Source organism: Rhinichthys klamathensis, unplaced genomic scaffold (assembly GCF_029890125.1).
Source record: "Rhinichthys klamathensis goyatoka isolate OS25496 unplaced genomic scaffold, OSU_Roscu_1.1 h1tg000139l_1, whole genome shotgun sequence".
NCBI lineage: Eukaryota > Metazoa > Chordata > Actinopteri > Cypriniformes > Leuciscidae > Rhinichthys > Rhinichthys klamathensis.
The window spans coordinates 2,234,203-2,261,856 of record NW_026606674.1 but is presented as its reverse complement, the minus strand read 5'-3'; the positions used below and the strand labels follow the sequence as shown (position 1 = coordinate 2,261,856).

General features: G+C 38.7%; 1 protein-coding gene across 2 annotated transcripts in view; it reads left to right on the top strand.

The window, feature by feature from the left end:
• Positions 1 to 27,270, top strand: part of cped1 (cadherin-like and PC-esterase domain containing 1) — a 54,251-nt gene extending 26,981 nt beyond the window's left edge. For both annotated transcript variants that reach the window (XM_056257573.1, XM_056257574.1), the window contains exons 15-21: positions 18,710 to 18,827; positions 19,951 to 20,087; positions 22,911 to 23,131; positions 23,703 to 23,804; positions 24,003 to 24,090; positions 24,185 to 24,331; positions 26,212 to 27,270. In XM_056257573.1, coding sequence (XP_056113548.1) covers positions 18,710 to 18,827; positions 19,951 to 20,087; positions 22,911 to 23,131; positions 23,703 to 23,804; positions 24,003 to 24,090; positions 24,185 to 24,331; positions 26,212 to 26,451 — 1,053 coding nt within the window. In that variant the 3' untranslated portion in view covers positions 26,452 to 27,270. The remainder of the gene's footprint in view (positions 1 to 18,709; positions 18,828 to 19,950; positions 20,088 to 22,910; positions 23,132 to 23,702; positions 23,805 to 24,002; positions 24,091 to 24,184; positions 24,332 to 26,211) is intronic.
• The last annotated feature ends 384 nt before the right edge of the window (positions 27,271 to 27,654 follow it).

The following is a 27,654-nucleotide window of genomic DNA, read 5'->3' as shown; positions in this document are numbered from 1 at the left end:
AGCCCAAAGTCTTTTGTTGTTGTTGTCGTTCATATAATGAAAGTCAATCGGGTCCAAAGTTTTTTGACTTCAAGATATTATCTGTTGTGTTCTGAAGCAGAACGAAAGAGTCATATAGGTGTGGAGCAATAAGGGTGAGTAAATCATGCCACAATTTATAGGGTGATCTATCCCATTAAATTATTGACTCTATATTCCAAATTCTTCAGAATACTTGAAAAATCCATTACAAGTGGACAACCTTTACGATACATTTATGGTGTTTTTGAAACCATATTTGAATCTTGAAACCTGAAGATCTTTTCTCTGAAACATGAACCTCGGCTTTTTCGATATGGTGGATTGTTACTTCTCTCCATTCTCTCAATTCTGAGGCAGTTAAAGTGAGTGTGTCTGTCTCTCGTTCCTTCGTCTGGTGTTGTCGTTAGTCAACTGACCCCTGCTTCCTAAAGCCCACTCCAGCTGAGAAGTGTACCACAGTGTGTTTGGCACACTGGTGTGTGTATGGAGTCTTCTGGGTTTATGGAGTCGGTAATTAGGAGAAGGGACGTATTCTGTGTCACTCTGGCACTGTAAACAATACAGATGAGGTCTTTTTAAAATAGTGTGACCTTTTCAATGCTGTATGGCTTGTAAAACGAATGAAGTGCTAAAGAATATAATGGTCTGTTAGGAGTGAGATTCCTTCTGTAGGGAAACTGGCATGTGTTGGACAATCTGATGAATGTGGTTTTTTGAACCATGAATTTGTCTGACTTCAACTTAAGGATGAAGAGAAAACCAGTAAAAATTTGTTTATAGTTTCAATTTTCAGTAGGGATGCCGAGTTAGTATGTTCAATTACGAAATTATCAAAAAAGCAAACTTTTTAGCACATTTATCTGATTTACGTGTTAATGATTTAGGTTTGAACATACAATCATGTATTTGAATCTCTCTCGTCAGTATATGATGTTGAAATGAGATGTTCTTTGACAGGAAAGACAGGAACTGAATTTTCAGTGTGTGAATGTTGCTTCAGTCCATTTAACTAACTCCCAAAAACCACCTGGACTCTTTTCCTCTACCAAGTGCTCTCTCATCTGTTCTCTTTTCATGTTTTTCTCTCATTTCTTCCCCCTTCACCTCAATGGGTCAGCGAGAGTACCATGATGGTCATAGCTGGATGTCTGTAAAATGGGCGGGGGGTTTGAGGACCACCAGCACCCCCTACCAAACACAAGCTCCATTCACCCTGCTGGGCTTTGAAGTCCTCTCGAGTGTCTCTGGCCACTGTATTGTCAGGCTAATGCAGAATGTTGCCCGATTGTTGGGGCAATTTGATTTTTAATTAGTTGAAGATGACACAGGCAGGATGGCAGGTATGCAAACAGTTATTACTCCCACCCACAACGGGTTGCATCAATGTATCGACTCCCATACACGCATCTTCCTCCTCAGGCTTCCTTTATTTCTGTGTGAACACCTGCTTTCATCTTGTAGTGAAAACAAACACACCAAAGGCAATTATGAAGCACTATTGTAATGGTGCCAGTGAACATGTACATAGACGTTTTAGTCTCAAAACCCAAAGGAGCCAAAGGTTAGTCTGTCTTGTTAATCTTTTCTCCTTTTGTTTTATTTCGTTTTTTTGTTCAAATACTTGGAGAATCCCACAGTAATACCAAATGAGCTGTAGCCTAGCGGTTAATGCATGTGTCCCAGTCGTGTTGAGCTGTAGATAGGGTTCTTTCACCTTTTTTTATCGTGCACTAGGGGAAAATATGTGAAAGTGTGAATGCTTCAAAAAGCAGTTTTAAAAGTTAAAACCCAGGTTAGCACTTACACTACTAATAAAATGTGGTAACTTGTTCTCAGCTACCTTTGACCTAAGTGTGAGTAATTTTAAACCGCATTTAAACCAGTCTTTTGCGCTGTCCACTTATAAACCGATCACCCGAAACTGATCTTAATACCAGCTGTAAAGAGACTCGAGGAACAGTTAATGAGGCATGCATGATTTCCTAGGCTCTTTTGTAATGGAGTATTTTTATACTTGACCATCTTGTTTCTCACAGATTGTGTCTGACCGCCAGTTCAACTGCTAATGTGATGCTGCCCTTCTCACTTCAAAACTCAAAAGAAACTATACTCATTCCACATACCTTGCCGGTCGGTATGGCGTAGAGTAATGTGCTCATTTCTTCACATTATCAGGAACTCTTAATCCTGTTTTGAAGTGCAGCAGCTTGGAGGATCCTCCACCGGGAGCCTCAATCCTATTTCGTAGAGAAAACTGCCTGTTTGCCCATGGAGAGCTATTGCTTACCCGCAGTCCGTTCATGCACATCTGGACCGGCTATCTCACCACAGAGAGCGAATGACCACAATGACAGACTTCATTGGCCTTATTAGTGCTGGACTGAGTTAGCACCAGCCAGGGGAAATGCCAATTTGACACAGTGTGCCACATTCACACAATCTTAATAAGATACAGCTGTTTTCTTGCTGATCTGATTTGGGAAAGACGTTTTCTATTTTTGTCTGAGGGTCACAAACAGCTGTTGGTCATATGCGACTTAGCTCAATTCAAGTGATGATGTTTTACTTTTTATTTACCAAGCTAGCTATGGTATCTGCCAATTGCATTAAAATGACAAAGATTTACGTTAGCTATGTAAGGCCTGCTAATTCGATCCAAGGGCGGCATTCAAATTAGCGGTGAAGGTCACATGCGCGTTCCGTCTCTTCCAATGGCAGAGGGATTTATAATTAAATGTAATATATTTTGTCTTAAATGTATTAACTCGTTTCATCTGACTCCATAGAATGAAAGTGTTTTAATGATATCTGTGCATCATTAAGTATACGTTAATGTTTGACTATTCGTTTTAACTCCAATGAAAATAAAGTCAAAGTCTGTTAGAATAATCAAATATAACAATTTATTATGTCAGGTAAATGTATTTCAACAATTCCATAATCAATTGAAAGATAATCAATGCAAATCATCAAATGTTTTAGGATTAGAGAAATAGATGCGAACCCAACATGAACTACATGAGCTAAACCTCACGGGCTGATCTGAAATACAGAAAAAGCCACGATCCCTTGCTGCCTTCCATTAAATAGCCAGACCTCATTTCATATGTAAAACTAGAGTTTAGTGGAAATTTACTGCATTCCCCCACCAGTACTGGGGGTAGGAAGTTTTACCATCTGCTAAGAACAGTGGAAATTAGCATTGAGTTCACACCTTCTGAGAGCAGGAGGGTTTACCCATCCACCCTCCTTTGTGTGTATGTTATCTAAAAACTCTCAAAAACCTTATTACCTTTGTTTTACTTATTTGGAAATGAGACATATGCACCAGCCACCCTGAGACCTTCAAAATGATACTAAACACAATACTCAACGATAATCATTCACATTAAAACCATACATATGTTCTTATGAGTTTCAGGTGATCTGCAAGAGTGGGGGGAAGCTTTGTGTGTGTGTGTGTGTGTGTGTGTATATAAGAGTTGTTCACATGTTAATTTGCGTGGGGGGAAGCAGTGTGTGTGTGTGTGTGTGTGTGTGTGTGTGTGTGTGTGTGTGAGAGAGAGTTGTTCACATGTTAATTTGCAAGCAAGGTCCTTTGTCTTCGGAGACCAGTGGTCAGATAATTTCTCTTTAACCAGTTTCTCGGTCTTACAGTTTCCCTCCTTGATCCCGTGGGTCACATTCAGACACTTAAGGGGTCATAGTAAGACGTTTGTTGTAATCCTTGAAACTCAAAAATTGTCTTTGCAATGTTAGCATCTGTAGAAGCCCATAGGGCTGTGTTCACCTGCAGAACACCTGTTCTCACCAGGTGTATGTAGCATGAGTCCAGCAGGTGGATGAGGCGTTCAGGCTTTCTTCCGGTGATCCAGTGATGTGAGCAAAGTTCATATAGTCAATCTGGACCTTTTGACTTGTTCAGTTGATGTGTCATTCCTTCATGGAGAAACTTCCGCTTCCCCGGCACCTTCCCCATAACGATAATCTGTCCCTTCTTGACCAATCCTGTCACCTCCAGCGGTGCGGCTGTCTGGGCAGACCTCAGTGGATGAAGGTGTTCTCCTTGGCTTCACACTGCTTTGTGTGAGACACCTGAAAAGTATCTTAAATGTCCGCTTCACATATGAACTTGAACTCGCGAAGAAATCCTTAGAAACGCATAATGCAACAAAACAACATCATGTCATTCAATGTCAAATATAGGGGTGGGAATCTCTAGGCACCTCACGATTCGATTCGATTACGATTCAGAGGGCTGCGATTCGATGCTAAATCGATTATCAGAATCTTTTTTTTGTGTGTGTGTGACTATAAATACTTTGCTTTAAAAGTACAAAGTAATGACCCATAAAGAATTAACGTACAATATATTTTATTAACATTGCAAAGAACCAACAGGAAAATACATGTGTGTCTGAACTAGCAGCAGCATATTTGTAGTAAATTAATAATATAACAACGACCGGTAACGTTACAGCCGAGTGTTTTTCCTCCTCTGGCTGGAAACGTGTCATTTGGCTTCATGTGTCTTGTTTCCGAAATATTTTAGTTTTACTCTACAAAGCTTACAACTAGTGTGGCTCTTGTCCAGCTCCTTTCCCCCTTCAACTTCAGAAGCCAAAATATTTCCACACGTCAGCTTTTAACGAGGAGGGTGTTTGGATTTGGCGCTCAGCCATCGCGTCCGCGTCTGTTATGTGCACGCCACAGACGGTCCGGCCACTGCACTTCCGCGCTTCAGAGTTCCGTCTTTCGCGTTCCGTCAATATTACGTTATTATAAATATATATCTAAAAAAAATTTTTTTTTTTTGAAAATCGATTTTTGACAATTGTGAATCGATTCAGAATCGTCCACGTCCGCATCGCGATGCATCTAAGAATCGATTTTTTCCCCCACCCCTAGTCAAATACCATGTTCTTGTCAGCAGGTGTGAATGGTACATTTGTCTCATATTAAATATCCAATTCTTAAATATATATATATTTTTGGTCTGAATTATTCAAAGGAAATGCAGCAAGAGGTCAGTGTAATCAAAGCAATCAAATAAATGGTATGCATCAATACGTCTTGTAATAACAATAATAATATTCAAAAATAAAAAAAATATGAAGAATCAGTGTTTGTTCAGGAATCTTCCAATGCAAGCCACTTATGCAAATCTAAGAAGTGACTTGGAACATGAATGGAGATTGTTCATCCCTTGTAACAGGTGTGAGATTGTGTGTTTGTGTGAGGGTGTGTGTGTGTGTGTGTGTGCATCTGTGTGTGAGTGTGATAGTTTGTGTGAGAGAAAGAGAGAGTGTGTGTGTGTGTGTGTGTGTGTGTGTGTGTGTGTGTGTGTGTGTTGTTGGCTAAGTCACAGTCAATGACAGGGTTGAATTGTAAATTCTGTAATTGTTTGAAGCGCTCACACTTCAGATCTATTTGTTATGATGTTTCTGTTATTAGTGGTTGTTGAGAAATCAGGGGCCCTCTGACCTTCCAACCACCCTAATAACAATTAGAAAGTTTAAACATTCTTAAATTTAATAGCAGGTCTGCCTCTGCTTTAATTTTGTTTTTGCATCATTGATTTGTGACTGTAGCCATTCATATGTATTTACAGTGTTTTCCCATGAGTTGGCAGAGTGTTGTGAATAGCGTATGCTATGTGTGCCTCGGTCATCATGGGATCAGCATCTGGATCTGTTAGTGTGAAGATGCACAATAGATCTTTAGTGAAGTGACACTTTTGGACTCTATGTCATCTTTATCTTCTCATGATGTGTAGTGTTCAGTCTGAATAGACTTGATCTATTCCAGGTGATGATGCTGTGAGGGTGTAGTGATGGAGGAGTGTGTTCAGTGTTCATGTCTAGGAGATGGGTGGAATCGACTGGATAGCAATTGTGTTGCAAATTTTAGTTCCAGTTCTAAACTGGGAGGCCATGCTAATGTAGTGATGTGCTATTGTGAGATGTAAATGGCCTTTGAAGTGTCTTTTCACCCATCTCCCGAATCTCAGGTTATGTTCTAATAATCGTGAGGTCCGGCCGTCCTGGCATCCGTCCCCTGAGGAATTGCAGAAGTAACCTGACAGAAACAAATGCAGAGAGAACCACAGTTAATTCTGATGTTTTCAACAGTTTCAAATTCAGACATGTGGAATTCTTTGCTTGCTCCATTATCATGTCCATTGCAATTTTAATTCCAGCTGTCACATGAAACCGAGTTTCATTGACCAGGTCTGAATTATTGCTGTTGTTTCAGTGCAGTGTGCGACACCTAAAAGCTGCTCTTGTAGTCGAGCCTTCACAGTCTGCTGTGTCACAGCATTAAGGTCCCAGTTCTGCTGGGGACATTCTCTGGCTTTACCTCAAGTTGCTTTCATCACAGTCAGATCTGTGGTCATGGTGTCGTTCACACATTTGGTTAGTGCAGGTCTCTAGTTACCTTTAAAAGGCTGTGGTCTGTCTGATGTTTAGTTCACACCCTCCTTCTAAATTTGCTTCCTTGATCAGTTGGCTATTACCTGTGCCACACTTCTGGGAGTGTTTTTTTAAAGGCAAAAATTAAAACACACCTCCGCCCTTTTGGCACTGGATAGCAGGTCAACGAAATCGAACTGTAAGGATTAATGTCACACTTCTCCAATTAATGCCTGCTTGGCGATTACAATATAATGTATATTATAATTTGAGTTATAATACAGTTACATTATATTTAAGAATATAAATTAAATTATATTATTTCTGGTCTTCTGAAGAGTCTCTGCTCGTTCGCATGTGTTTACATTTGAATATGAAAAGGCTTTCTGGCTCAAGGCTCATAAGCTGTACATTCGCTGTTTCTCTTATCTGTTTGCTAGGTTTCGAATACCTTTTCTTCTCATTTAGTCTTTTTAAATGGCCATTTTAACGTTTGATTATTCTTTTGAACTCTTAATTTTAGTTTTATCCGATTAGATCAGGGAATCTATATCGCTCAGCGTTCCTTCTCCCAAGGTCGCACGGCACACTCCCGTCAGTTCCAATAACCAATTCAGAGGTAAGTTTGGCTAAATATCTGGGATCTGCCGTAATTCACACGTACACAATCGAAGACATATTCATAGCCCCCTTGAATGCCACCTCAGGACTTAATTCAATAATTTACTTTAGCACTTATCTAAAGTAACATTAAATTAGGACAGAGGTATTTTAGACGTACCCAAATCTAGGTTGCAGCATTAGCTGATTCTAGACGGAAACTACCCGTCTCCTCATTCAAGTACACTTAAAATGGTATCGGATATTAGCCGTCGCTAATCTGACGCGAAAGATGTGGAAATATACGAATCCAATAATCTATGGAAAAAACAGTCTTTCAGAGTCATTCAGAATTAATTCAAACGTAACCATTTACAAATTTGGTATGCGAAACAGCTCCCATAGAGTGGAGAGGTAAAGTCTACGTTCTCTAAAGCTTTGCAAATTTGAAAATACAAATTATTGCATTATTGCTTTTTAATCCCGTCTGTGTTAAAGTGGAAGCTTTCAAATGCAATATAGAGTTTGTCAAGATTAGTTTAGAGTATTATTCAATGTGGCTTTTGTGCCCACCGGTGGGCCGGTCACGCAAAGAGTTAAGCGTTTTTTAATGCAGCATGGCATTAGCATTTAGCATTAGCTTAGGTTTTAAGTAGCATGGGCAATACTAGCATTTACCCTAGCCTCGTTTTGGAGGCAGCATGGCTTTAGCATTTAGCATTAGCTTCGTTTTTTAAGTAGCATGGGCAATACTAGCATTTAGCTTGGCTTCGTTTTGGAAGCAGCATGGACAATAACATTTAGCTTAGCCTTGAGGTCCGATTTTAGCCTGTAAATAATATCATCCTGTTTTTCCAAATTTAGCTTTTTATAAACAATGCATCGATCTGCCTTTTTATTTATAAAATCACGTGTTCTCCGATTTCTCCGTTTACAAACTTAGATTTTTCTTTCTGTTGTTTGCCGATTCTCTTATTGTTGCTAGTTCGTTTCAACAAAGCCAATACCACAATGGCGACAAACATGCGGCTGATTTGAAGACTTTTAGGCTGTTTTACAGCTCCTCATCAAGTAACGTTACACGAAAAACATTTAGAAGATGTTATTCCGATTTTAGGTTTCGTTTTTTGTTGCTTAGTCAAACAAGGATATCTTTAATCTATTAACAAGGGTTTTCATTCTTCATCTGCGCTGTCGCTTATCACGTCCTCACGTATTTCAGTTCTGGACTAAACAAAGGGCTTTCCTATGGCTACTCATAACAATGCAAACAACATTTTCATCAACACTTCTCAAGAGGGAAGAAAAAATGACTTACCACTGCGGCAGAAGAAAGTGAAGATGTTCAAACCTCATGCTGATTTAAAATCCCCATATTTTGCTGGAAAAGACGTTGCTCGCGAATTCATCTGTTGCGATCACGTCCCGGGGGTCACCAATTTGTAAGGCCTGCTAATTCGATCCAAGGGCGGCATTCAAATTAGCGGTGAAGGTCACATGCGCGAAGGTCACATTGTCTCTTCCAATGGCAGAGGGATTTATAATTAAATGTAATATATTTTGTCTTAAATGTATTAACTCGTTTCATCTGACTCCATAGAATGAAAGTGTTTTAATGATATCTGTGCATCATTAAGTATACGTTAATGTTTGACTATTCGTTTTAACTCCAATGAAAATAAAGTCAAAGTCTGTTAGAATAATCAAATATAACAATTTATTATGTCAGGTAAATGTATTTCAACAATTCCATAATCAATTGAAAGATAATCAATGCAAATCATCAAATGTTTTAGGATTAGAGAAATAGATGCGAACCCAACATGAACTACATGAGCTAAACCTCACGGGCTGATCTGAAATACAGAAAAAGCCACGATCCCTTGCTGCCTTCCATTAAATAGCCAGACCTCATTTCATATGTAAAACTAGAGTTTAGTGGAAATTTACTGCATTCCCCCACCAGTACTGGGGGTAGGAAGTTTTACCATCTGCTAAGAACAGTGGAAATTAGCATTGAGTTCACACCTTCTGAGAGCAGGAGGGTTTACCCATCCACCCTCCTTTGTGTGTATGTTATCTAAAAACTCTCAAAAACCTTATTACCTTTGTTTTACTTATTTGGAAATGAGACATATGCACCAGCCACCCTGAGACCTTCAAAATGATACTAAACACAATACTCAACGATAATCATTCACATTAAAACCATACATATGTTCTTATGAGTTTCAGGTGATCTGCAAGAGTGGGGGGAAGCTTTGTGTGTGTGTGTGTGTGTGTGTGTATATAAGAGTTGTTCACATGTTAATTTGCGTGGGGGGAAGCAGTGTGTGTGTGTGTGTGTGTGTGTGTGTGTGTGTGAGAGAGAGTTGTTCACATGTTAATTTGCAAGCAAGGTCCTTTGTCTTCGGAGACCAGTGGTCAGATAATTTCTCTTTAACCAGTTTCTCGGTCTTACAGCTATATTTATAACATTGTTGTTTTAATAGTGACAATAAATGTCCCTTTGAAAAAACTCTTTTGGCTGAAACTTTGGTAAATTTTTTTAAGGGCTAAAATGTGTCCTGATTCATCCATACTCGTTATTATATATAAAAAAAAGTTAAAGTCCTATTTTAAACATTTTCTTAAAAATATTTTCATTTATTTATTTTTATTTTATAATATATTTGGACTTTTTTATTTATTTATTTTCAAAAATTTATTTTCATTGAATATCCTGTTTTTGTTGTTGTTGTTTTTTCGTTTCAAAATAATTTTTGTAACCATTTTATATCTAGTCATTCACAGTCGTGTATTCATAAAGAAGGCTATTTTTTTTTTTTTTTTTTTTTATACTTGCAGAATCCTAAGCTGTGGCATAGCTGTTAGTGTGCATGATCCATATATATTATTTTATTTTAAGGATCCTCACTAAATATTCTGTTTCACAAAAGTAAAACTCTTGCTATGTCTTTATATACTCCTAGAACAAACTTGCTCTTATTTTGCTAATCCTTGATCCTTCAGTTTTTCTTCTGCATAATTGGTCTTGAGTTTCAATCAGGTGATGACAGAAGGGTTTGATTGGGATGATTGATGGAGGTGGATATATGGAGAGAGACAGGAGAGACCTCCTGAACCCACCCACCAACACCCACACCTTTCATCTCTCTCTTTCCCTCTCACGCTCTAAAACCTCTTCTTTTTTTTAACTCTCTCCAGCTCAGGCTCTCACAGTGGGTCTTGAGGCCTTTATTTGGCCCATCAGGATCTGTGGTTGAATTGAAGCGATTATGTAGCGGTCCATATGCGCGCGTGATCGGGAGCTCTGCTTTTGAAGTCTGTCAAATCAGACCCACTCACACACGGATTAAGCTCTTACAGCACCGTCTGGGTCAGGGCATCATGTATGCATGGTCTCCCACCGGTGCACTTCTCCAAAATGTTGGTGTTGTAATGTGTGCCGTGTGTTACTTCTTACTTCTGTGTGTGTGCGTGAAAAATAGCTGGAGTTTGGGCCAGGGATAAATCAGAAAACAAGCCTCCTCTCTGTTTGGTAATTTTACATCTGGTATCTGATCGCTGAGTCGGAGTGTTTTTAAATCAAGGAGAAAAGAAAGACTTTTTAACACTTGCATCGCCTGTTCTCCCCTCATTTTGTAACACACCTGTGTAAGCATGAGGGGAATTGACTTCATATATCCACTAAAAATTGGTTCACAGTCAATGCAAAAGTGGTTCAGTTAGTTCTGAAAAAACAACAACAACAACTCTACACTATTAAAAAATAAAGGTTCCAAAAGGCCAATGTCATAGAAGAACCACTTTTGGGTTCCCTTCCTTTCAGGGAACCTTTTTTTCTTAGTGTAAAGAACATTTTAATAATCTAAAGAACCTGTTTCCACCATAAAGAAACTTTTATTTTTTTATGGAACCTTCAATGCCAATACATTTTTTAAAGTATTTTTAAGTGTTTAGCATCTTTTCTTTGCAGATGCCTCTTGGATTAATGTTTTATTATCTAATGCCATGGCATTCAGACATGTTTAAGTGTGACTTAAGTGTCCAAATACGGTCTGTTGTGAGCAGTAGAAGTCTGGTAATAGAAACGAGCACGATGGGGAAACTGGTTTATGGTCTGTGAAAGATTCCCCATGCATTCTACATTATAACAGAAATATGAACCCATGTGGTAATAACTTTATGACCTGACTGCTGGTTTTCATAACATTTCTGCGGTCTGGCCATAGCCCACTTTTTGCTTTGTACCTAATCAGCTCACTTGTACCAGAGAATTGAGTAAATGTATCCGTTCTGTTCTTAATCAGTCCCTGTTAAAGAAGGGATCGAGCTAAAAGCTGTTTGCCGATCTCACTCAGAAGCTGAGTGCTTCCTGCTTTGCCTTGTGTTTTTGTGGTCCAGCGGCACAATTATTTCACAATAACAAACTGCTGGTGGTCCACTATTAGCGGTCAGGCTTCGCTATATGCTTCTGTCAGTTTGTGTGCAGTGTCATGGATTATACAGTGTTGACCGTATATTGTTTTTTTGTATTTTATTAAATTGTTTTTTTGTTGTTGTTTTTTTTGCTTGCTTATTGTTGCCTTTTTGAAAGGAAATTGGACTACACTTTATTTTTAATAGTCCACTTTAGACATTCTACTAACTATTCACAACTACATGTCAACTAACTCTCATTGCATTAGACTGTTAGGTTAGAGTTCGGGTTATAGAATAAGTTGGCATGTAGTTGCAAAGTTACTTCTAGTCAGTAGAATGTCTGTTGAGGGACCATCAAAGTGTAGTGTTAGAAGATATTGCGCAGACAGTCTACTAATACTCTAATGGGAGTTATTTGATATGTAGTTGCAAAGTTACTTCTAGTTAGTAGAATGTCTAAAGTGTTACTATCGAAACAGTGTTACCAAAAATTCATTCATTAAATTAACAGTAAATGCATTTGTAATGTTACAAAAGAGTTCTACTTCAAACGAATGCTGTTGTTTTGAACTTTGTATTAATCAAACAATCCTGAAAAAAAATGATTACTGTTTCCTCGAAAAATTTAAAGCAACTGTTTTCAACATTGATCATATTTTTTTCTTGAGCAGCAAATCAGAATGATTTCTGAAGGATCATGTGACATTGAAGACTAGAGTAATGATGCTGAAAATTCAGGAAAAATAACAAAGGAAAAATATTACTTGTTAAAATATATGAAACCAGAAATTCTTATACTAAATTTTTACAATATTTTACAATATTACAGTTTTTACTTTATTTTTGATCAAATAAATGTAGCCTTGGTGAGCATAATTATTATTATTTTTAAACGTACTGGCACCGAACGTTTGAATGGTAGCGTATATGCATAATTATTATATTTATATACATAAAAAATCATGCATGGACGCATTCTACGAAAGTCCTGCCATTGAGATGAATGAGAATGCTGACAGACAGCTCAAGTAATACAGACCTTCTTGCCTCAGCCAGTTAAAGAAAGATCTGCTTTGGCGGTGATTCATTCTGGCCAAAGTAAAGATGCAACATTTTTGACCTTAGTCCAATTTGTCTTCAAGGACGGGAAATTTACCGCTGTTAAATCTCACACTTACGTTCCTGAATAACTCAGGCCTGTTTTCATTCTTCAGGTCTCCTACGGAGAGACCGATCAGTGAAGTCAGAGCAGCTGTGACTGTGTGTCTGTGTCCAACTGACTCTTTTTGCCTCTGCTTCTAACAGGACTGGAAGATCACTTGATTAAAGCCAAACTGTGTGCTTCTGACTTTCTTTAATGCCCATGTGTGTGTGTTTGGTGGGGAAACGAGGTCCATGAGTGTGTATCACAGGTGGTACAGGGCTGTATCGTATTACAGAGGAAGTTAGTGTGCGTGTTCTGAAAAGATGAGACTGGCAGCTTTGACTTCTGCTCATTTCCGCACTGTAATTAGTAAATGCTTATCTGATGGCATGTTTAGCCTGGGAAAGAGAAAAAGAAGGTAAGAGAGCAACAGATGAGAAGGGAGACATGCAGCAAACTCATAGACCGGGGCAATTGTAACGGACACAATTATAACACTTCATTTCAGTAATGTACATTAATATATACAGTAATATTTTATTAAATATTTTATATAATTTTATATATATATAAAATAAAATATTTTTTTTTATAAATTACAAAAATTGCATGCATGTTTAATTAATGTTTCAGAAATACATTTTTGATGTTTCTATTATTTTATATTATTTTACATATATATTTGTATATATATATTTGTGTTTGTTTTGCCAAGTCCGTGGTCTTCCTGCTGAATTGGGCAACTTTTAGATTGTTGCCGCAGGTTGATTTAAAAAAAAAAAGGACATACAAATTTGGCTTTCCAACCCATGCTTTTTAACACTATGTAGCCAGTTGGTTTGTATTCTTTGTACAAGAAAAATGTTACAAAATGCTTCATTTGCCCCCAATCCCAAGACCCGTCATGCCATCAGGTGTGACTGAGACAAAAAGGAAAGGAAGAGATACTGAGTCTTCTCATTGTATCCTTATGTTGTATTTTCTAGATGATGGATATGATTTGATTGCTCAGATCCTTTAATAGAGCTTGACTAGACACCGGATTCCATCTGCCATCTTCCATTACAACTCAAATTTGTCAAAACCGCAGCTGTCGTACACCACTTCAGTATGACTCAGAAAAAAGCCAAACCGGCGATGTCAGTGTTCAAACACGTGAACTCCAAGCCATGTGAGCTTTGATCTGACCCCCCACAACAGATGATGCTATCAGAGGTCATGAACCCCTGAACCCTGCAAAGCATTTACAGTGAGCATATCAAATAAGTATTCGGAAGATTGTTACAGATATCACTGATTAGATATACTGTATGTTTGTGTGTGTCTACTCATGTGGTTTGTATTAGCCGAGTCCTCTGATCTCATGTCAGATACACTTATTCAGAGGCATTGGATCTTAGACCAATATGAAATGGATCACCAGAGGTTTGCAGGAAAAAGCTATGGCTGTTTGCAAATAGAATACCAGTATATGTACATTACTCTTTATATCGCAAATAATTTATTTCTTAATTATTTTATATGCCTATTATTTATTTTCCGATTTTGTTTAAAAGTTAGGATGTATTCATTTTCACACAGACAAGTACTGTTGTATGAGAAAAATGTGCATACTCTGCTCTTTATAGCACAATGCTAAAATAGTATGAGTACTGTTAGTATAGTGTCATGCCACTATACCAGCACTATTCACTATTTTTATGAATTGAATGCAAAGAGAAGGACATGAGCAGGCTTACTTCTGTGGATTTGAGTAACATCCTCCTGCCTTTTTATGTTGCCTCCGATTTGCTCAAGTGTGTGTGTTTGTTGCGTGTTTAGTGTAAAGCTGGCAGTAGCTCTGCATTCAGCTCTAATAGAGATCTACTGTATGAAAACAGAGAACAGATGTGGCGTAAAGCTCCTCTTCAGATAACCTGACCTTATAAGAGCAAGTCTATAACTTTTTTCCAAAAGCTTATATGAGCTTTTTGGCTTGGACCTGCTACAGATGATTGCATCCATGTGCTTGTTCGTGTATGTTGTGTAATTATGTTTGGAGACCAAGAACTTCAGAACAGAGACAGTTTGACAAACAATCATATACTATGAATATTAAGTATATCAAATTGCTTCTTGATTCTGCTTCTTAGTAAATGATTAAGTGACTTGGTCTGTTGTTGCCTCTCTGTTCATCTATGCCTAGGAGACACATTCCGAGGAAACCATGCGGTTTTATTTGATTGTTTTTTTTTGTTTCATTTTGTTTTGTTCGTTTCATTTAGTGTCATTAGTTTCATTTAGTTTCATTTCATTTCGCATCTTACTGTATGTATTCAGGTTGATTCAGTCATATGAAATATTTTAATTTATGTATATATATATACACTCACCGGCCACTTTATTAGGTACCCCATGCTAGTAACGGGTTGGACCCCCTTTTGCCTTCAGAACTGCCTCAATTCTTCGTGGCATAGATTCAACAAGGTGCTGGAAGCATTCCTCAGGGAGTTTGGTCCATATTGACATGATGGCATCACACAGTTGCCGCAGATTTGTCGGCTGCACATCCATGATGCGAATCTCCCGTTCCACCACATCCCAAAGATGCTCTATTGGGTTGAGATCTGGTGACTGTGGAGGCCATTTTAGTACAGTGAACTCATTGTCATGTTCAAGAAACCAATTTGAAATGATTAGAGCTTTGTGACATGGTGGAAGTAGCCATCAGAGGATGGGTACATGGTGGCCATAAAGGGATGGACATGGTCAGAAACAATGCTCAGGTAGGCCGTGGCATTTAAACGATGCCCAATTGGCACTAAGGGGCCTAAAGTGTGCCAGGAAAACATCCCCCACACCATTACACCACCACCACCAGCCTGCACAGTGGTAACAAGGCATGATGGTTCCATGTTCTCATTCTGTTTACGCCAAATTCTGACTCTAACATCTGAATGTCTCAACAGAAATCGAGACTCATCAGACCAGGCAACATTTTTCCAGTCTTCAACTGTTCAATTTTGGTGAGCTCTTGCAAATTGTAGCCTCTTTTTCCTATTTGTAGTGGAGATGAGTGGTACCCGGTGGAGTCTTCTGCTGTTGTAGCCCATCCGCCTCAAGGTTGTGCGTGTTGTGGCTTCACAAATGCTTTGCTGCATACCTCGGTTGTAACGAGTGGTTATTTCAGTCACTGTTGCCCTTCTATCAGCTCGAACCAGTCTGGCCATTCTCCTCTGACCTCTGGCATCAACAAGGCATTTCCGCCCACAGAACTGCCGCTCACTGGATGTTTTTTCTTTTTCGGACCATTCTCTGTAAACCCTAGAGATGGTTGTGCGTGAAAATCCCAGTAGATTAGCAGTTTCTGAAATACTCAGACCAGCCCTTCTGGCACCAACAATCATGCCACGTTCAAAGTCACTCAAATCAACTTTCTACCCCATACTGATGCTCGGTTTGAACTGCAGGAGATTGTCTTGACCATGTCTACATGCCTAAATGCACTGAGTTGCCGCCATGTGATTGGCTGCTTAGAAATGAAGTGTTAACGAGCAGTTGGACAGGTGTACCTAATAAAGTGGCCGGTGAGTGTATATATATATAATATTCTCCCTCGTAGTCTGTGATCTTTCACTTGCTAAATGCGAATGCTAGAATTACTCTAACTAAAACCCCTCTTTCGGTTCTCTTGGCCGATTAAAGGATTCAGTCAGAATACCTCTTTTATATTCTTTCAAATCAAACTTTTTGATGCCTGCTGCATATGCTACTTCTGTTTTCACCACCCTAATTGAAAAGAAAGCCTGCCTTATAGTGTGAGGGATTGTCTGACAGCATGACAGTTCTATATAGGATTACAATCCACAATCCACAGGATTACATTAAACACTCTCAGTAAAGCCACTTCAGGCTTTCATAACAAAGGCCGTATTTCATTGAGCAGATGGGACATCTGTACGGCACTTCTCACAATGGACCCAGTTTAATTACACTTTCGTTTTTGCATTGATCAGTGTCGAAGAAAGCATGGCACAAATGCATCAGCTTATCTGCCACTTCTAAGTCTCTTTGTTGGTTGGACACTCACACTGACCTGTAATACAACATCTGTCCAATCAAGTTCTCATCTGACAAAATACGTTTGTTTCAGGCCAAGAGAAGAAAGAGTTATATTTGAGAAGAGCCTTTAAAGGTGGACATTTTGCCCTTATTAACAAAGTTTCACAACCATAAATGTTTTTGTTTTTTTAATTTAAATAAATTCCTCGTCATTCTATGCTACTAATATGTAATGAATAAAATGGCCTGAAAAAAGTTGTTTAAAAATATCCCAAATTGTTAGATAAACAGTCTAACTTTCTTTTATCGCAACTTTCCTTTTTTTCTGTCAAAGTTTCATTTTGATTGTCAACTGCTTTACTTTCATCCAATATAGAGCGAGGCTTGATCCCGCTGGAATGGTTTTAAATGTTTGATCCTTTGCAGAAAGCTGCTAATCTCCTGCTTGTAAATTTTTATGTCTTTTAGTGCACTACAGCTGAGGGCTTTGTCTCCAATGTCGGCTTATTAAAACAGCCCTCTTAAGTATGTGTCTTTCCTCTCAGAGGGCTTAAGACTCTCACTTGAAACAAACTTTTAATGATAGAAGCTAAGCAGAGAGTTCTTATGGAATCTGAAAGGGTGTGTGAGAGCTGGGAAGGCAGAGACTTGACCGTGTTGGTCGCTGAGAGTAGGATCTGATGTACGGCAATAATCCTGGCTTTTCTATCAGCGCGGGTTATTCACTTTGATCCGCGGAGATTGTTTCTGTTGGTCTCTCTGCACTTTGTTACCAACACGCATGGCTCAGTAAAGCTTTCAAGCTTAAATGTTCACACACACCCTGAAAACATGCGCACATGCTGTGAATGCATGGCAAAATTATATAGCAATACCACTTACATCCCTAAATTTGAAGGATAATTCATATCTGTAACAAATGGTGCTCACGAACTTTAATTCGAAGAGTTAGGAGTCTCTAAATATGAAATATCACCAAAGAGTTTCACAGAACCTGTAAGATGACTTAAGAGAATGAATAAATATTGTCACATTCGCTTTCATCAACTTTAAATTGTTCTCATTTTTTATTCTACTCCCCAGTTCCTCTCATTCATACTGGTTTTGTGAAATCTTCATCAACCAGATGTTCTTGATTCATTATTCTCTGGTGGTATGAAGGCAGAAGGATGCATCATCAAGCGCTGATCTCAAGTTCATCCACTGACTCCCCTGCATCACTGTAAAAACCTGAGAGTACCTGACCTTGGAAGAAACTCTTTATTCCATCATTTTCTTCTCCAGGGAATGGAAAAATGACAGATGAGAGCGATAAAATGAAGGGTTTTTGTTCTTTCATGTTTTCTTTGCCCTCGGAATGTGAATTAATTGCACGCATTTTCCTTTCCGGAGGGATGCTAACTTTTCACCGGCTCTGATGCATAAAGCGCTAGATGGTTTCCGCCAGGCTCGGATGAGCCTTCTGATTTATGCTGGGCTGCTCAGAATCAAAAGCCCGCTCGTGTTTGCACGCACACACTGTGTGCAGGTACGAACAAGAAAATCCCTGTTAAGTTGTCTTGTGGCACTTTGTCGAGAACAGCGGCAGGAACTTGGGGAATGTTACGTGGCCTCGAGAAGCCCCTGTGCAAAGTGTTAAGGAAGGGGGCAAGCAAAAGAGTCAACGGAGAGCCGGTCTTCTAAAGTGGAGCCAGACCCGATGGCTCCCGTGAGGGACTTCAGGGGTCGGCGGAGCAGGCTCACTGCTGTCATTTAGCCTGTTTGGTTTGTTTGACCCTTGACCCATAACAAGGGGCAAGGCCACAGGGCAGGCGTCAGGCGGCGCGCCTGCTTTAATTTGTCCATGAGGAACCTTGTGTATGCAGACACATGAAAGCGAAGGGGAAAGCTAGGGTGGAGAAAGCTATGGAAACTTTAAAACAACTCCATTTTTATCCATCAAAGGGCGATTTTATTGTCTTGAGTGCTTACATTTTTGACACAGGAGTGCAACCAGCACCTCAGAATATCTTTCCAGACTCAAAACTCACCTGTTTCTCTTTCTTTTTCCACTGTATTTCTGCAGGACTGTGGCCTGGTGGTCAGACCAGATCAGCCCTGCGGTTTGGAGCCCATTCCAGGGCCGAGATCTTCAGGAGAGGCCCAGGTCTCGCCTCGGCCTTGCCTCTCAGGAGATGAACCTGGTAGGTTTCTTCCAGGTTTTGATCATGGGTAGTAAAGTATCTGAAATTTGAATCAGAAACTTGCTGTAAGATTTACAGTCCTGTTTTTTATATGTAAGGTAGTAACTCAAAAAGTCATACCGGTCGCAGATTGTCTGTTTTGTGGACAGAGGATTAATTTTCCACCTATTTTTCTTCTGAATGACAGTGTTGGCCCTAAAACCAAATTTCAGTTGCAAAGTAGTTAATCGTGTGTTTGGCTATATTAGCACGAGATTCGCAGTTTATAAGCCGCTCCACTAGAGGATGGGAAAGTTTTGCTAGTGAACTCAGAGTTTGGTAATTTATGTCTGCTTTTACAGTGTGATAATGTACTGATTCATGGCTTGAGTTGAATCATTGCTCAATTATAAGGTTAGGGCCTCAGTGCTGACTTTATGGGGAAAATAATCATTTCATACAGGTTTTTTGTGTGAGCTTTCCTTCTGCAGGTTTCTCTTCAGTGAGTGTATGTTCAGCTGCTAGGCCTTTTAGATGTAAAGCCACCAGGTTAGAGTTCAGAGGAGGTTTTCAGTCAGTGTAGTATAAAAGTAAAAAGACCGTCCTCAGCTGGGTAGTGCATCAAAGACAGCGGGGAACTACTTTAACTAACTGTTCGAGATGGAGTCATAAACTTTGTTTGTGCGTGAGAACCCATCTAATTACATTTCCTTTTGAAACTCAAAAATCTGAACCGTTTTCAAATCACTTTTTCTGAAATTAATTAGCACTCTGAAATTAAATCAAGGTGTATTTATCAAATGCACAACAATACAGAATGCAACCGTAATCTCCAAATAAATGACAATGAAATTATGCGAGCTAAATGTATTTTATGGATAAAAGGTCAAACGAAAAAGAGCAATTAAAAAGAAAAATATGTGATTTATATAACCGGCACAATGAAGTAATCATGTCTAGCTGCAATGTTTCCCACCTGATTCAGCATTTTATGGTCAACTTTTGATATACAGCTGTAGAAGACTTTAAAACTTCACAGAGATTCTCTCCACTGTGAATCAAATGCGAACACTGTAATTTGAGTAGATCTTGTCATAGAAATTTAGTATAGTGCACTATAAAGAATATTTTACATCTCTGTCAGGTCGTTGGGTCGTCCCTTGCCTGAGCTGCTCAGATAACAGGACTTGTGATTGGAGAGAGGTTGCCTGGCAACCCGACAGATGTTATCACCCCTTGCTGGACCAACCTCAGTTGCAAACCTGCATGATGGACCGGAAGGTGAGGAACCAGGAACCAAAAACAATGTGTGTGTGTGTGTTTAAAGGAAGTCTCTTATTCTCACCAATGCTACATTTATTTGATCATAATACAGTAATATTGCGAAATATTACTACAATTTAAAATAACTGTTTTCTGTTTTAATATACTGGAAAATATAATGTATTTCTGTGATGGCAACGCTCAATTTTCAGCATCATTACTCCAGTCTTCAGTGTCACATGATCCTTCAGAAATCATTCTAAAATGCTGATTTGCTGCTCAATAAACATTTCTTATTATTATCAATGTTGAAAACTAATATTTCTGTGGAAACCATGATACATTTTTTTCAGGATTCTTTTTCAGGATGAAAAAGTTTAAATGAACAGCATTTATTTGAAATAGAAATCTTTTCTAACATTATAAATGTCTTTACAGTCATTGTTGATAATTTAACAATTTCTTTTTATTTTTATTTTTTTATAAATATTACTGACCCCAAACTTTTGTAAAGGCCCATTCACACCAAGGATGATAACTATAAAGATATCATTCTCAATATTAAAGAATAGCAGAGTTCACACCACAGCTATAACGATAACACCACAAATAAACAATATTGTTGGAATCACTTTTAGAACGATTTTATCTACCTGATGAACGATACGAACTTTGATAGCCAATCAGAATCCATCCTGCTATAACGAGCTCAAGCATTTAAAGTGGCAGACAAGCATGCGCTTAGAATAAACAGAATGGTATCGTCCGCTGGTATGGATGCTAATATAGTTATTGTTATAGTTACCGTTGTTGGTGTAAACGGGACAATATTTTAATGACTCGTTAATGGAAATTATTATAAAGTGTTTCCAGTACTCTTTAAATCAACTGTTTGAAATTGCTCTCTTCCCTGCAGTTGATGTTAAAATACATTTCACTGGTTCTTCTGCAGCTGACAGCTTTGCCATATGTGTGTATATACAGTACTAAAGAATAAATTAATGTGGAAGGCAGGCAGCTCAAATAGCATTGAAGTTCCATTGGCAGAAAGCAGCTGTTTATCAGAGACCAACAGCAGGTGCTGAGCTCACATCAGCCGCATGATTCAATTACACTGCTGCTATTAAAGTATGCTGTAAATTCCTCAGAAAGAAGAGGGAAAATGATTCTGGGAAAGAAAACCATACTCTCTTGTGTTTGCAGCTACATTTTATTTTTATTTTATTTTTTAGCTTAATGTGATCTGCTCACCTCCCTGTGTTTTGGGTTGTTTTTAAATGATTGCCTAAAGCCCAGCAGGGGTTTTCAGAGCCGTGTGCCAAACCTACAGTCTGTTCCCGCTTCAAACACTCCCTCAGCACTCATCTTCACAGCATAACTCTTTCCACTTTTCTCGATTTAAGATTCACAAAATCAGATCTGACACATACAAATAGGCCCAAGCTCTCGCTATGCAGACAGGCCACAACATTCTGACTGCGAGCCCATCAAACAGGAAAACAGTGACTCTTCAGGAAAGATTGTTTCAAATAAAAGAGCTTTAGATTGTCAAGGACTAGAGTTATACTCATGAATTTGTTTCATGTTAAATCCATTTCTGCAGTCTCAAGGCACCCCTGTGCTTCGTTTTGAGTTCACAGTGTAATTTCAAATTTGTATGCTATTAATTTTCCTGTACAAAATACATTTAATAAAAATAGTAGTACAGCTATTGCCATATATATATATATATGATATATAATTTATCTTATCTACAGCCTCTGGACACTGTATGAACTGTTGTTGTATTCCACTGGGGAAAAAATACATAATACAGGTTTGGAACAACATGAGTGCAACTTCTGACTTCTTACTGAAAGTTTTTATCCTTAATCTTGTAAGTATGTCTCTAATGTCCGCTCCCTGAGATCTTGTGATTCAGACTGGCATTCCTGCCAACCTCACTCCAAAAACGCACACACAGACGAACATCCAAGCTTATCCGACTCTTGTGAAGTGTTTCGTGGCGACTGTGATCTCAGCAGAGCATATTGTATTTTTAACCCTTATAATGACATTGTTTATTCACTTCCTTGCATTTGGGTTGACTGCAGTCTGGTGCTCATAAGGGACTTTTTTAATCATTTTAATAATCATAATTATGTAGGCCTATTTATTTAGCATTCATTAAATAATATTTTTTTTGCAGTATTCCTTTTTTGACCTTTCTTTCAGTGATTTAAATCAAATAAAAAAATCTGTTTTTGAATTGGTAAGATTTATGCCAGTCTAATACTATAAATATGCCGTATTCATTACACAAATATACTTGAAGTACTTATACTAGAAGCTTCCTGAAAAAAGAAGTGAGTAGTATTTTGAACCAATGTGTTTGGAAACATAAATCCTCACATGAGATAAAGAGACTAAAATCAGTGGCTTAGAAAAAGCGTTTTCAGTGGGCCTAGTGTTGGGTGTAATTAATTACTGTAATTTTATGCAATACTTTTTAGAGAGACTAATTAACACAGTAATCTAATTGCATTGTTGAATATGTATTTAGTAGCTAGAAATTAATAACTTTTTTTAGAGTAACTTACCCAACACTGGGTGGACCCCTCTTGGAGGCAGCCATGTTGAGATCACATGACCAGCAAAATATTAATTTGGTAACCCGGCTATTATGTTTTGAAAACCTTTTGGAAAGGAATGTGGTAAAAGAAGCCGCATAGTAAAACACATGAAGACTGACTTGTTCCTTTTAAATGGAGGATTGTGTGTATTTTTGACTTGACAAGATCTGGGTTTAAGAAGTCAGTCCATGTCTTACAACATCTGACGTATGTGCATGTTTTCACCCAGGTCTTGTTTATCGGTGACTCCACCAATCGAGGGATGATGTACTATCTGATGGAAAGGGTGAACACCACGCTGGAGGACTGGGACAAGGCCCACGACACCATCATCTACCACAACCTGAACCAGGGCCGAACTATCGCCAGCTACTCCTACTACCCACAATTCTGGCTGCCAAAGTCCCAGAGACCCACCTTCCAAAGAGCTCTGCAGCAACTTCTAGAAAGGTGTGTGTGTGTATTGTGTGTGTGTGTACGAGCACTCTGGAGGACGTTTGTCTCCATGTGGCTGTGGATTACACCCATTAAGCTGTGAATGTGAGGGTTTGGGACGGTGGTAAAGGCCTTGTTAACACACTGAATGACTTTGGCAGCGTGTTTGATGGTGGGATGTGGGCTGTATGTGGTTGGGAGTCTATGTGTCAGATCAGAGTATCTCAGCAGGGACATTAACCGCTGCTGGCTCAGCGCGCTGTTGATCTCACACAGCTACTGATGTGGGCAGAAGGGTGGGATATGCAGCACAGATGTGATTGTGTTTGTGTTTGAGTGTGTTTTTAGTGTGCATCTGTTAGGGACATGTGTTTTGGGAGCTGCTTGAATGATCTGACAATTTTTGTTTTTTGCAAAATGAAATTAATAAGCAGGATTTCGATTTTGCAAACGGAACAATTTGCAGTTTGAATACATTTTTTTATTTTTTTTGTGGGTCAGTTCTTGGCATCAATGGCATGGATCGTTGGTTATGTTTTCAGGTTGATCTTTAACCTCTTCTTTAAAACCACTTCCACCGGGACAGGTCACAACCCTTGGAGAACTCACCTCAGACAGTGCTGGTCGCTGGAGGGGTGCAGTGGCTGAACCTGAACCATTTGAGGACCATTCAACAGGTTTTACAGAGGTAAACATGTACCCAAATGCCAAACAAACCCAGCCTGTTCATTATTAGCTTGAGTTGACCACATTTTAATTAACAAATTTCCAATGGCAAATACTTTTCTTCCTTTTTAAAGTTGCTGGTTTTGCTTTGTGTGGTTTACTACCAATCTGACTGTGTGGCTTTTAATACTTAACATCATATCTCTAATTTATCTCCAAGGGAGGGTCTTGAGAACATCATGGTGGTGGTGAAGTCTTTAGGAATGGGTTTCCATCTGCCTGTGGATGGTATTCGCTCCCTTCCACTGGTAAGGACCACTGGAGACCATGAGAGGTCCTTGGATCTGGTCTGTATTCATTCATTAATTGACAGTCTTTATCATCTTCATTCATTGTTTCTAGAATGGAGTGCAAGAACTCTATAATGTGAACAAGAATATTCTGGAAAGTGCCAAGCATCTTGGATTTGAGGTCATTGACACTCTCAGCATCACCATGGGTCGTTATAAGGAGTTCCTGCAGGGACGATGTGCCTGCCATTTTCATGAGGTAAAAGAAAAAAGAGATTTACACTACCGTTCAAAAGTTTGGGGGAAAAATTTATATTTTTATAAAGCGAGAACTCATTATATAAGGATGCATTTATAATATTACAAAATATTTGTATTTCAAATAAATGCTGTTCTTTTGAAGTGCTGTTCTTCCTAATCATCAAGAATATTTTCAAGAATCAATGGACACTGAAGACTGGAGTAATGTTATTTTAAATTATAATATTTATTTATTCCAATATTGCTGTTTTTACTGTATTTTTATGAAATAAATGCAGCCTTGTTGAGCATAAGAGGCTTCTTTTAAAAACATTACACAATCTTACAGCCCCCAAACTGTTCAATAGTAATTCTGTACTACAGTAAAAAGTGTTATTCAATTATTTAAAATGAATGAAAGTCCAGTTATGCTGATTACAGACCTGCCTCGCATAGACGCTTCTATTAATTTATTTTAAAGCAAAAAGAACATAACTTATTTTAATAACCATGTTGTTAAACCAGGATCTCTGTGCTAATTCTGTAAATTTGTATCTGTAGTTATATTATTATGGATGTAATTTACTGCACAGAAGGTACAACTAATTGACATTGTATTTTTTAGATCCACACATACATGTGTGTGAATGAAACAGTTCTACCAATCACACTCCTGTAGATCCTGCTAGAAAAACCCTTTTCCAGCCTTCCAGTCCCATAAATCTTTTACAAGAAAAGCCATTCCTTTTTTTACTTCACCCTAAATGTGATTTGCGGATCAGTTAATGAGTAATTAGCAATTAGGCAGGTTTTTATTAGCCAATAAAGAGCAGGTTGGGAACAGATGTATTAGCTCACTAAGTGTGTGAAGTGGTGGTAGAAACACCAAACCTGCTCACATATGGGACTGATATCACTGTAGAACGGCCACATCTGACAACAGGCCAGCAGATTTAGACCAGACAAACTTAACGACATGTAACATCAGGGTCTTTTGCTTAAGTTTTAAAGGAGCCTTTGTTTGGTTTTTGACTTTTTTTGTTATTTAGTGCTTAGAGGAAACAAGTTCTTAACCGTTAAGTATTTTGTAGAGCAGGGAGCTAATAAGAATTGGCCATTTAAAGTGGATATAAAACTCAAATTGGATAAAAACTAGATTCCTAATTTAAAAAATGTGTCCCATGTCAGAGAACGGAGCCACACACAGAGGTTATAATAACTTATGAACCATTAAAGAAAGACCTAATGTGAGCTTCAAGGTGGTTAACCAATGGTTTATGCTTTTGTTGAACCCGCATTGTTTTGTGACGAGCAATTTTTTCTATAGATATACTCAACAACTTTAAAGTAATACTTTTATATTTCTACATTTTTAATTTGATTGTTGTTCGCAATGCTTCATGGGATTGTAGTTTTTTTCCCCCTTATTAAAACCATTAAGTACACAGCCTTGTACCTTTTGTCTTTTTGTCCAATTTTCAAATACTTTTTTTGCTTCAAATAAACTTTGCATTGTTGTGATTTTGTGATTCACCTCGTTGCTGGTTGGCTTGGTTCATGACTTACAAATCTTTAACGAAAACTTTTTAAAGTCCCAAAGGGAAAAATACTTCCACAAACAACGCTGCTAAAAAGTGGATGGGCACTAATGCTATAATATGGCAAAGATCAGGGGTTTTCAAACCTGTGTAGGAGCACCCCACTGCACATTTTGTATGTCTCCCTCATCTTACACACCTTATTCAACTCCTCACTTCATTAGTAGAGACTGCAAGACCTGAATTGGGTGTATATAAGGGAGACGTACAAAATGTGCAGTGCTCCGGGACAGGGACGGGTTTGAAAACCCCTGGCATAGACCAAGAAATGTCTTTGATGATCATTTTACTTTGTTTGCAGGTCTATAAGCTTCCCTTTCCAACCACTGCTTCCCAACGAAATTTGAAGATCTTGAAGCTTGGTGGAGAAAGTGGGAACCCAGCCAATGAGCAAACAGGACTTCAACAGCACGAGGATCCATCGTCTCCACCTGACGTGTCCTACCACGTAAAGGGACCAGTGAACGCGGTGTACTCGGAGATCTTCCTCAGCAGGATATGTGAGAATCACGCCGTCAATGGGACCATTCGCCAACAGTGACAAAAAGACATTTAGCGGCTGGTGACGCTAACCTGTGCTTGTTGTTCAGGTGTGTGTGTGAGTCTGTATGAGCTGTGAATATATATATGTGTGTGTGTGTGTGTGCTCAATGTGTTGAGAAAGGGCTAAACTGTGCACACCGATTGGTCTAAATCTACTAAACCATATGCTGTATCAAAGTGGTAAATTGGAGGGCGAGTTAGGTAGGTGTCTGTTTGCGCATGTGTGTTTCTGTGTAGAGCGATCCAGATGGAAAAGGGGTGTGGAGGGTTCAATGAGACCCCCTGAAGCCCTGTCAAAATGACTTTGGCAGCTGTGGCTTAAGGGCAGGCAGTGACTGCAGTGCGACGCTGATGAAAAATCTGTGAGACGGTCTTGCGGCACCTTCAAACAGCCTTTCAAAAACGTTCCTACAACGCTCATGCAACATTCCCACAATGCTGCTACTGCTGAACCATGGGCTGAAATGTTCCCAATAGGTTTTGGGAACGTTTTGCAGCTGCTATGGAGTGCCTTTGATGTCACCCTGCCTCACATTTTCACTTTTATGGAAGCTCGGGCAATGTTTTGAAGTCCAGCTTTACACCCCCTTTCCTTGACATGCCAGGTTCATCAAGTATTTATGAAGTATGTTCTATGCCAAAGGTCTTATGAAGTATATTTTATGTTTTAGTATTACTGTCTTATGTTCCTCACATATATTTCTACATTTATTTTTCTACCAGTGTTTTCTAGTGCCTTTAATAATAATCTGTGTAAAATGTTATAAATGCTATTTACAAAAAAAGAGTTTATTTATACTTTTTTGATGGTAAGAATTTTGATGGTAAGAATTTTGATATTGTTGCTGGATTTACTCTTAATTGCTGGAATGCATGATGTTTCAGTTGTCCATAATTTACGTTAAACAGGAAGTGGTTTGTGGAGAGAAAAATCAGCAGGATTTATTTGAAATGTCTCATAAAACAACTTATCTTCCCATCAGTTACTTGAAGTAAAATAAATGAACCCATGAACCTGCATGAGTTGACACGTAAAGATTCCGCAGCGCGTGATTACTCTCTTATTGACATGAGTTTTAGGGGCAATTTATTATGTTTTGAATGGCTGTGCCAATGTATCTGTCTGGTTGTAGCCTACATGAAATATGTGATTCCAACAATCAACATGAAATGTAACTTAACATCACAAACAATTAAAAAC